Source organism: Pygocentrus nattereri, chromosome 28 (assembly GCF_015220715.1).
Source record: "Pygocentrus nattereri isolate fPygNat1 chromosome 28, fPygNat1.pri, whole genome shotgun sequence".
Lineage (NCBI taxonomy): Eukaryota > Metazoa > Chordata > Actinopteri > Characiformes > Serrasalmidae > Pygocentrus > Pygocentrus nattereri.
The window spans coordinates 8,231,986-8,244,055 of record NC_051238.1 but is presented as its reverse complement, the minus strand read 5'-3'; the positions used below and the strand labels follow the sequence as shown (position 1 = coordinate 8,244,055).

General features: G+C 39.4%; 1 protein-coding gene across 4 annotated transcripts in view; it reads right to left on the bottom strand.

Moving 5' to 3' along the window:
- grip2a (glutamate receptor interacting protein 2a) overlaps positions 1 to 6,212 on the bottom strand; it is a 65,386-nt gene extending 59,174 nt beyond the window's left edge. For 2 of the 4 annotated variants that reach the window (XM_017720443.2, XM_037535828.1), the window contains exon 1: positions 5,970 to 6,211. In XM_017720443.2, the coding sequence (XP_017575932.1) occupies positions 5,970 to 6,012 (43 nt within the window). In that variant the 5' untranslated portion in view covers positions 6,013 to 6,211. Of the gene's footprint in view, positions 1 to 5,691 lie in introns of all 4 variants that reach the window. The other 2 variants (XR_005129829.1, XM_017720441.2) reach the window with 2 other exon arrangements.
- Positions 6,213 to 12,070: the final 5,858 nt, after the last annotated feature.

Below are 12,070 nucleotides of genomic sequence, written 5' to 3'. Positions count from 1 at the left end.
CATGCAGTTATTTTCATTATTTGGTAGTGTGGAAAGATCCAATTGTAATGATGTTCCATCTCAGAAAATCAAACTGTTCTATCTTTATACAGTGTACTGCAATAACGTTACACAGTTTGTACACTTTGGTGGTAGAAGAAAACATACTGTGACACCCTGTTGAAAATAGTGATGAGTTAATACTGAATTGACTGTACAAAATGTATTCAGGAGTGTATTCCATTACAATAGATAAAAACTAACATATTCAGAATACATTTTAAATAAATTTAGAATACATCTTGGGAAAGAAAATTTATTTTCCATTTTTTCCTTTACATTGTTTCTTACAGTTGGCAGTGTTCTTCATGTAATTATTCTTTTAAAGCATTGAATGAAAAATGTGCTTGTAATTTAAATTAACTTCCAAAAATTATTCTTTTCTGTGTCTGCTTTAGTCCACTGCTTGCCCCATAGTCTGCAGAATCCAGTATAATACTGATGCTAAGCTTATCTCTCTAAAGTATGTCAGCACTGAGAACATTATTAGTTTGATCATTCCTCAGAAGAGCTTGGTAACACTAAGATTAATAACTGATCATCACATTGATTTATCAGTCTATTCAGGCTTTAGCAGAGCTCAGTAACACTGAGATTAATAACTGATCATCACATTGATTTATCAGTCTACTCAGGCTTTAGCAGCGCTCAGTAACACTGAGATTAATAACTGATCATCACAGTGATTTATCAGTCTATTCAGGCTTTAGCAGAGCTCAGTAACACTGAGATTAATAACTGATCACATTGATTTATCAGTCTACTCAGGCTTTAGCAGCGCTCAGTAACACTGAGATTAATAACTGATCATCACATTGATTTATCAGTCTACTCAGGCTTTAGGAGAGTTCAGTAACACTAGTATATTGTCGCTGTCCAATGAAAAACAAGCATCTCCAAAATAGTAACTTTACAGGAGAAGGCAAAAACAATCTTACCTTTCAATGTAAGTCTATGTAAAAATATTTTGTTCCCAGTGAATTTAGAGCATTTCTATTGGTCCATGCATCATGAAATTTCTCCACAAAGGACAAAGTAAAAGACAAGTAGTGTGTTGAAATTATGTAGAAAACAAAAAATCAACAAAAATGGAGATCCATTGTTTTCTTTGGACAGCGATAATATATTTCTATAAACTATGTGGTTTATGAATGGTTTATGAATCACCCAGCACTGCATTTAGTTTCAGACTAGCTGTTTAGTACCGTAGAATGCAGTAAAGGAGGAATGAACAGGAGGAAATGAACACTAGCAGCTGAGGATATAGAATCACAGCAGCGCTACAGCACTACTCTGCCTCGGGATGGTCCATCAGTGGCTATTCTCATGTTTCATTGTCTAGAAAGATCTTTCACCCACTGAAGGCAAATGGCTTCTTTCTCGACAGCAGCTATGTGTGAGTCTGACTGTGGTATAGGCTGTCCAGTGCTCACACCTGTCTCTCCATTTGTCCATTTGTCACTTGCACATACCACCCCTCACCCATTCCCTTATATAAGCCTAAAGCACGTGCACACAGTCGTCTCTGATACGTTTACAGCGTTCTGGCTGTCCTGTCCCTGACATGGACAACAGGACCAAAGAGATCAAAGAGACAGGCACTTGTTCTCTCTCCTTTGCTTTTATCTGACAGCGCTGCTGATATGGACAAGCCTACAGCTTCCACTCTACCCCTACCTGCCTCAACCGCTCGCTAATGTAATGCAACAGGCAGTGGAATTTTTACGGTTTACAAAGTAAGAGATAGGTAATTCAAGCTTTTTCTACATAATTAAATGCTTAATTTGTAAGTCGTTCAGGGTAGTTTGATATGAATTGCACCATTCTAAAAAAAAAAAACTTATGGAGTCACAATAGTTCACAATAGTGGTGATAGGAACCAGATGTCTGAAGAGTTTAAAGCTTCTAAGAGCTCCCTCACAGAAAGTTATTATAGTAATTGGTTATGAATATGGCTTATTCCTGATATTTGAGACATTGTTTTATGATCGTTTTGACATGAATCTTTGGCCTAAAAATGGTACATGTAGGGTATTGTAAGGCAAAATGTTACCGGTCATTTTGGATGGTCAAGAAAATGACTATATCCGTGTTGTAGGCATGGCATTCCTATCACTGTCTAATAAGTCACAACATATTTGGCATGGGATCACATATAGACACAAATGAGCCCATCTTTTTAAGCCAATAAATATTTTTTTTACAACCTTTTGGTGATGCTATTCTATGTTCCTACTGTTCCATGGTCCGCAGAAGACCAACAATGCAGATAGTAAACATAAAACCTCATTTTCATCCCTTTTTTCTTTGAAACACTGAAAGCAAAAAATAAAACTTACACATTTTTCAGTTCACCCCAAACGTAGTTAATCCGCCAAGGCATGTTTGGTGTCTGAGGTTTGCTTCATTAGTTTTGTGCTGGAGTAATGAGGCAAACATGGAGCTAATGTAACTGCAAGCCTAATCACACTGCATCCCACTTTTGCCCCAAACTGTATTGAGTTGTTAAAGAGGAAATCCACTGAATTTTTTTTTTTATTTCTGCACAGTTTAGTAGTTGAGATGTGAACAAAGTCATTCAAAGTGTTTTGATGTGAAATGGTTCATTGTAGAGACACTTACTGACTCAGATTTCTTTACAGTGGTGGTGATAGGAACCAGGGTCACAATGTCTGCAATACAAATATAGCCATTTCTTTACTATGTAAAACCACCAGTGAATCTACATGTCGTCTGAGTTTATATATGTTACGTAGATGATGTTCAAATGATGGCAAATCCATAAAAATAAGTGTTTTGAGAGACTATTTTATCATTGAACACCCTTCTTGTATTCCTCCACCATGAATGGATTAAAATAAATGTATTAAAGTATGTTTTAGGGCAAAACATTATTCATAACCATTTCATGTAATAACTTTCCATGAGGAGGCCTTTGGAAGCATTCAACTTCTCAGATGTCTGGTTTCTATCACCATGACTGTGAACACCATGACACCAAACCACTCTGAATGACTCTGTTGACGTGTTAGTCATGTATGCAGAGTAATGAAGTAATCTCAAATGGACTTGCTTATGTGGCTTTCAACCCTGTGTGTCATACAGTTACAGTATCTATACCAATGCATAGAATTCAGGCTTTAAGATGGCTGTTACTCACTTTTTAGCTATACAACGTGCAGTTGTCCATTTTTATAGACAACAGTATGTCACACAGTGACACAGCCACATATGTAAGTCTATCTGAAGTGAAAGTTGTTTGTAAAGCGAAAGTCTTATGACGACTCATTTTATATCCATAAATCATTTGAAAGAACTAAACAAATGGGTAAATTAGGACTGTAATAATGAAGGCTACATAATGTCAGCTGTAAAAGTGTTACACTAAAAGATTTGATACGCAAGTTCTTCTTCCACCTACACCATTAAAGACACAGGCATGCAGGCCAGAACTCATAAAGCAGCTCATCTCTCTCTGTAAGAACAGTGCTGGTGACAAAAACACTAAACTGACTAAAGTTGACCAATATAAGCAAGAATGTGTGACATGCGCTCCTGTAAGACTGTCAACATCTGGGATAATGATTTATTGCCACAAGAATCTTTACTGAACTGTTTGGAATCATTTTGATAAACACTGCCCTCTCGTGGTTTGGAGCTTGAAATACAGAGCACTTACAATGATGCCTTGCTTTTTAAGGCTGATACACACTAATAAGAACATGTTCCTATTCCTCTCAGATAGAACATGCATACAAAGACTCTAACAGCAAATGTCATGCAAAATGTAGATAAAACCAGACTGCAGTGATGCGCAAATCAATTAAATCTTATATTTAATTGAAAATAGTACAAAGGCAGAAAATCAAAATGTTGAAATTAAATTTTTTATTTTAAATTTAAATTTGAAATTTCTTTTGTTTTTTGAACATTATAAAACATTATTGGCTGGCCATGATTCTCAGGCCAGGCTATCAGGTGGCACTACAGACACGGTTCTGTAGCGGAAATCGCCACATGGGCTCAGGAAAACCCAAAAACCCTTGTCTGTGAACACAGTTCATCACTGCATCCATAAGTGCAAGTTAAAATTTTATCATGCGAAAAAGAAACCATTGCATGCCTTCAACTATTCTGGGCCCGAGCTCATTTAAGATAGTGGAAAAGTGTCCTGTGGTCTCACAAATCAAAATTTGAAATTCTCTTTGGAAAACATGGACCCTGCATCCTCCGAGCTAAAGATTAGAGGGACTGTCTGGCTTGTTATCAGTGCACAGTTCAAAAGCCAGCATCCGTGATGGTATGATGGTATGTGAAGGCACCATTTATGCTGCATGATATATACAGGTTTTGGAGCAACATATGCTGTCATCCAGACAGTTAGGGCCTTGTTTATTTCAGCAAGACAATGCCAGACTACATGCTGCATGTATTACAACAGCATGGCTCCATAGTAAAAGAGTCCAAGTGTTAAGCTGGCCTGCCTGCAGTCCAGACTGGTCACTCACTGAAAACATTTGGCACCAAAATTGGAAAAAATATGACAAATGAGACCCTGAAAAGTTGAGCAGCTAAAATCCTATATCAAGTAAAAATGGAAAACATTTCATTTGTCTTTGTACTATTTTCAAAATAATATAGGGTTTAAATGATTTGTACATCAATGCATTCAGTTTTTATGTATAGTTTGCACAGCGTCACAACTTTTATATGTATATATATAAAGGTTTAGGACTGTGTTTATGGGAATTTTTGACCATTCTTCCAGAAGTGCGTTTGTGAGGTCAGACACTGATGTTGGACGAGAAGTCCTGGCTCCACTGCTCTAGAGTTCAGTGGCGGTGCTTAACATTAACATCACTGCATTTGATGCTTTGCAGTCTGCTTGGTGATGTAAGGCTTGGATGCAGGTGCTCAGCCATTGAAACCCATTCCATGAAGCTCTCTACGCTGTTCTTGAGCTGATCTGAAGGCCACATGAAGTTTGGATGTCTGTAGTGACTGACTCTTCAGAAAGTTGTCGTTCTCTGCACTCTATACACCTCAGCAGCCGCTCTGCCATTTTCCGTGGCCGACCACTTTGTGGCTGAGTTGCTGTCGTTCACAATCGCTTCCACTTTGTTATATTCCCACTGACAGTTGACTGTGGAATATTTAGTAGAGAGGAAATTTCACGACTGGACTTGTTGCACAGGTGCCGTCCGATCACGGTACCACGCTGGAATTCACTGAGCTCCTGAGAGCGACCCATTCTTTCACTGATGTCTGTAGAAGCAGTCTGCAGGCCTAGGTGATTGGTTTATACACCTGTGGCCATGGAATTGATTGGAACACCTGAATTCAATGATTTGGATGGGTGAATACTTTTGGCAGTATAGCAAATACTGTGCCCAGATAAATAGCTTTGTACAAATAGATACCTATTTTTAATAATATGTCCCATTAATACAGCAGGTAATATTTTGGGCACCCTTGGTCTAATTATATATTTTGCTTATTTTCTATGGTTTTAATTACAAAATTACTTTGTTTATTTGCTGAATTTAATGCATTGGGGAAAAATGTTTTTTTCAAGTAAGTTAAAAATTACTAGCTATACTAGCTAGAAAGTAGCTATAATTGGGAAAGACAAACTCACACACTCACAGTTACCTTTCACTCTTCCTCTGATGACTCCCATGCGGCAGCGCAGAGAGAAGAACAATCTCCTCTTCCCTTTCACTCCTCCCGCTGATCCTTTCTTCACGGAGCTGATTGAGGAGGAAATTCCATCCGGGAGATGTTTGGGGTTGATGCTGCAGCTCACACGCCACATCTCACCTTTCCTTCCCTCTATCTCTTTCTCTCTCTCTTCTTTCTGTGCCTACTTCTCTAAAATACACAACTGCGCATCTCCCTCCCTCACACACATGCTCACTCTTTCTCCTCACCTCTTCTCCCCGTCTCTCCTTCTTGGCAGAGTTTTGCTTTCATTCCCAGTCAGAGTTTCTTCGTGCATCTTCATGTATGTGTGTGTCTCACAGTCAGATCACATTCAGAGGATTTTATTTTATTGCTCTTCATACAGACACGTCACGGAAAACCTGATGAACCCTGATGCCACAACCAAAACATACAACCTGATTCTGTTCGGAGATGCTGATGGTCTGTGTGTGTGTGCATGTGTGTGCCTGTGTGTGTGTGTGTGTGTGTGTGTGTGTGTGTGTGTGTGTGTGTGTGTGTGTGTGTGTGTGTGTGTGTATTTCTGGCCTGTAGAGTAGAAGGCAGATGGAGAGGAGCCTCTCTCTGTGGAGATCCAGTCTGGCAGAACCACAGGAGCTGTCCTTTTCAGAAACTACAACACATATTCAACCTTATCTACAACAAACCACTAGAAAGGAAACTTCATTAGACAGATAGATAGATGGATGGGTGGATGGATTAAGGGATGGATCGATGGATAATGTGCAACCATTGCTGACACAAGCATTTAGTTCTGCACAAAGCTTGTATAATCTCTAGAGAAAAGCACTGACTAGTAGGATTGAACACTCTAGTAGTAGTAGTACCTATTGGGTTTGGTACCCGATTGGATTGCTTGTGCTTTTCTAAGGAATCCGACGTACGGTTTTCATAAAATTCTAGTTCAAAAATAATATTTTTTCCCATAGGAATAAACGGGCGGAATGTTGGCGACATTCAAATTTGTGATGTCAGAATGGGCACCACTCACACACACCCTCCCGCACGGAACATAATCTCACATGCCCACAGCCGAATGCACAGCAGTATCAGCACAAATAATGAATTTTTTAAGGTGGAACTGCTTTTAAAGAGGAATTGCACTTTGGTAGCACTGAATTTAAGGTGGAACTGCTTTTAAGGTCCCACTGTGTTGGCACTGAACTTAAGTGAACTCATTTAACACAGCATTAAATTTAAGGTGGAACTGCAATTAATGTAGCACTTAAATTAAGGTGGCACAGAATTTAAGGTGGGATTCTCTTTAAGGTAGCACTAAAGTTAAGGTGGCACAGAATAAAAGGTGGAACTCTCTTTATGGTAGCACTAAAACTAAGGTGGCATAGAATTTAAGGTGTAATTTCAATTAACATTGAGTGACATCCCATTCTTAATCCATAAAGTTTAATATGATGTCAGCCCACCCTTTGCACCTATAACAGCTTCCACTCTTCTGGGAAGGCTTTCCACAAGGGTTAGGAGTGTGTTTATGGGAATTTTTGACCATTCTTCCAGAAGTGCATTTGTGAGGTCAGACACTGATGTTGGACAAGAGGGCCTGGCTCGCAGTCTCCGCTCTAATTCATCCCAAAGGTGTTCTATCGGGTTGAGGTCAGGACTCTGTGCAGGCCAGTCAAGTTCTTCCACACCAAACTCGCTCATCCATGTCTTTATGGACCTGCTTTGTGCACTGGTGCACAGTCAACAGGAAGGGGCCGTCCCCAAACCGCTCCCACAAAGTTGGGAGCATGAAATTGTCCAAATTCTCTTGGTGCTGAAGCTTTGAGTTCCTTTCACTGGAACTAAGGGGCCGAGCCCAACTATGGAAAATCAACCCCACACCATAATCCCCCCTCCACCAAACTTTACACTCGGCACAATACAGTCAAAGAAGTACCGTTCTCCTGGCAACCACCAAACCCAGATTCGTCCATCGGATTGCCAGACGGAGAAGCGTGATTCATCACTCCAGAGAACACGTCTCCGCTGCACTAGAGTCCAGTGGCAGCGTTTTACACCACTGCATTCCACGCTTTAGCATTGCGCTTGGTGATGTAAGGCTTGGATGCAGCTGCTCGGCCATGGAAACCCATTCCATGAAGCTCTCTACGCTGTTCTGGAGCTGATCTGAAGACCACATGAAGTTTGGAGGTCTGTAGTGATTGACTCTGCAGAAAGTTGGTGACCGCACTATGCGCCTCAGCATCCGCTGACCCCACTCTGTCATTTTACGTGGATGACCACTTCGTGGCTGAGTTGCTGTCGTTCCCAATCGCTTCCACTTTATTATAATCCCACTGACAGTTGACTGTGGAATATTTAGTAGAGAGGAAATTTCACGACTGGACTTGTTGCACAGGTGGCGTCCGATCACAGTACCATGCTGGAATTCACTGAGCTCCTGAGAGCGACCCATTCTTTCACTAATGTCTATAGAAGCAGTCTGCAGGCCTAGGGGCTCGGTTTAATATGTATGTGGCCATGGAAGTGATTGGAACACCTGACTTCAATGATTTGGATGGGTGAGTGAATACCTTTGGAAATACAGTGTAGCACTAAATTTAAGGTGGAACTCTTAAGGTGGCACTAAGTTTAAGGTGGGACTGCAATGACCATAACACTAAATTTAAGGTGGCACAAAATTGAAGGTGGTACTCTCTTTAAGGTAAGACTAAAATGAAGTTTGCACCGAATTTAAGGTGGAACTTTATTCATAGTAGCACCTAGCAATGAATCATCCACATCAGATGCTTCATCTTCTGCTTAGGAAAATTTTGGCAACATTTTAACAACTATCAACAGTTTTCAACCATTTTCATGCTTTAATGTTATTAACTGGATTTTTCAAGCCAACTTGAAGTTCGTTCACAAACTTTCGCTTTCTAGTTCATAATGAACATTTTGCTGAAACCAAACTGACCACTGTTTATTAAAAATACACAAAAAATATAGGCAGTAAAATATAGGCACTTGTAGTAGACCCTGAAATATTACATGAATACTTGAAATATTCAAAATGTAAAGTCCCCAGGGACTCAGTCTTTTAAACCTACCTATTTGCTTGAACTAGACACCTGGTATCCTTTCTTTGCTACAAGTTCATTACACTTCAATTTCTGAGCTGCTGAGCTAACATTACGTGTTTATATAACCCCATTTCCAAAAAAAATTTGGGACACTGCAGAATGTAAATAAAAATATAATGCAATGATGTGCAAATCATTTAAACCATATTTTTAAAGGAAAATAATACAAAGACAACATATCAAATGTTGAAACTGAGAATTTTTTGTTTTTTGGAAAATATATGCCCATTTTGAATTTGATGCCCACAGCATAAAAAAAAAAACTGGGATCCGGGGGTATGTTTACCGCGGTGTTTCATCACCCCTTCTTTTAACAACACCGTGTAAGTGTTTGGGAACTGAGAAGATTGACCGCTGTAGTTTTTGAAAGTGAAAGCTGTTTTCCCAGTCTTACTTGATATAGGATTTCATCTGCTCAACAGTCCATTTGAGGGGCTCATTTGCCGTGTTTTTCATTTCATTACCCTCCAAATGTTTTCAGTGGGTGACAAGTCTGGACTGCAGGCAGGTCAGTTTAGCACACAGACTCTTTTAATGGAGTACTGTTCTTGTAATATAAGCAGAATGTGTTTTGACATTGTCTTGCTGAAATAATCAAGGCCTTCCCTGAAAATGACATTGTCTAGATGGCAGCACATGCTGCCAATATATACACCTGTATATATTATTCAGCATAAATGGTGCCTTCACATACCATCATACCATCACAGAAGCTGGCTTTTGAACTGTGAACTGATAACAAGCCAGTCAGTCCCTCTCCTCTTTAGCTCGGAGGATGCAGCGTCCATGATTTCCAAAAAGAAATTCAAATGTTGATTTTTCAGACCACAGGACACTTTTCCACATCCCCTCAGTCCACTTAAAATGAGCTCAGGCCCAGAGCAGGTGGCAGTGTTTCTGGATCCTGTTCATATTTGTTTTCCTCTTTGCACTTTAGAGTTTTAATTACCATTTGTGGCTGTGAACTGTTTTCACACACCGTGTTTTTCAGAAGTGTTTCTGAGCCCATGCAGTGATTTCCACTACAGAATCATATCTGTTTTTAATGCAGTGCTGCCTGAGGGCCCAAAGATCACAGCCAGCAAATACTGTTTTTTGGCCTTGTCCCTTACACACAGAGAATTCTCCAGATTCTCTAAATCTTTTAATGTTCTTTTGTTTTGTAAATGATGAAAAAAGCGTTCTTTGCTATTTTACATTGAGAAACGTTCATCTTGAATTGTGGTACTATTTGGTGGTGCTGTCTTTCACAGAGTGGTGAACCCCTCCTCATCTTTACTTCAGAAAGACTCTGTCTGAGATGCTCTACATCCAGTCATGTTACTGACCTGTTGGCAATTAACCACCAGGTGTTTTTTAGCATTACACAACTATTACCACCAATCTTTTGTTGCCCCTCTCCCAACTTTTTTTGGAATGTGTCGCTGGCATTAAATTCAAAATGGGCATATATTTTTCAAAAAACAATAACATTTCTCAATTTCAACTTTTGATTTGTTGTCTTTGTACTAATTTAAACTAAATATAGGGTTTAAATTACTTGCATATCATTTGCATTTAGTACAATAGTACAGATGCGGTACTGAGAAGAAGAAATAATAATAATAATAATAATAATAATGTTAGATTCCACATTATTTGGTGATTGTGTAGATTAGATTTAAAGTCACAGTGAGGAATCAGGCCCATTATTCACACTGCCATAACCTTTTAGCCGTTTAACAACTACAGCACATTTCCTGCACTCTTTACCACTGAATTCACAGCAGGGGTATGTGCTGGTATGGGCTGAGTTGTCATTTCCTGTTTGGGGCTTCAAATGAGAGTTTATGTGTTCATTTTGCAGAAGAGTTCAAACTTAGCAGGAGTGAAATGTGTTAGAAAAGGAGCAGCACAAAATGCAAATCAGTGCTGGCTAAAATGCACAATATTGCACAATGTATTTGTGAAATGAGGAACTGAAAGTTTCGCACTTTCCCTGCAGTTAATTATAATTTTGGCTCTGCATTGTGAATTTAGTTCCAGTTGCTGTCTTCTCTCATAATTTCACTCACCACAACAGCAGACCAGACTTTCTCTCCAAATGGGGTATTATAAGACTGAATGATGAACCTGGACACCACGATTTCAGAGACCTATAATTCAATCCATCACAACTAATCAGGCCAGGGCTCATTTTTAGACTTGTATTTGCTGGAACATTTCACTGAGGGAACGGGTGAAGGAGAGGGAATATTCAAAAATCTGTACGAGATTAATTCTCAGGGAGAAAATGAGGCTCCTGATGAAGAAATAAACAGCACAGACCAGCATGTCTGGTCAGCAGCAAAACCAGCATTATGCTGGGTTTTGGATGCTTATATGCTGGTCAACCTGGATGTCCAGGACTACACTCTAAAACGTGCTGTGTTATATAACAACACACTTACTTGTCTTACCAGTTTTAATGCTCTTTGTTTCATACGGTCATCTGATTGAACACATTCTCCAAGTGTTTTCTCCAACTGAACACTCTAATTATAGTCAGAATAGTGCGTTTACAAGCACCAAGTGAAACCCAAGTAAGAGTTTACATGCGCTGAGAAATCCAATACTGGTCCAAAATCCAGTTCTCTTTCATGGATTTCTTAATTGGATTTCCAGACCTTACTCTGATCTAAACAAAATTGGGGCATGCTGTTTACACGACCATTTGAAAAAGCAGACAGCTGCAGAAATCTGATTATGATCAAATTATTGAGTGCATGTAAACGCACTCCTGCTGTCTTTTTTTTTTTTTTTTTTTTTTTAACACATCTGATTTTAGAGAGCACTGAAATGTGAAAGGGCATCTTCAGGACCTCTATGGGACAAAGTTTTTTTATTGAACAGTAAAATCAATCAGGAGAATATATAACACACATAAATAACAAGGTACATTATACAAGGTACATAAGCCCCAGCAAAAGAAAACGAAACGGTTTCTGAAACTAGCATGTTAGCCAGACGAATAGGAAGCATTATTAATACCTTACGCGCTCTCGTCGCCAAATTAAAAGTCTTATTACAAGCTTAAATAATATCTTTGGCTCGTCTGTTTACTGTGAAAACAGTGCTTGAGTGACTGGTTTTATAACAGGACGCTAGTCACATGAGAAATGAGCCCAAATGACGGAGCAAGCGGGAAGTTGTAACTCACATGCGCAGGTTTTTTCCCCACCCGCATTGCGGAAGGTCCCGCCCAC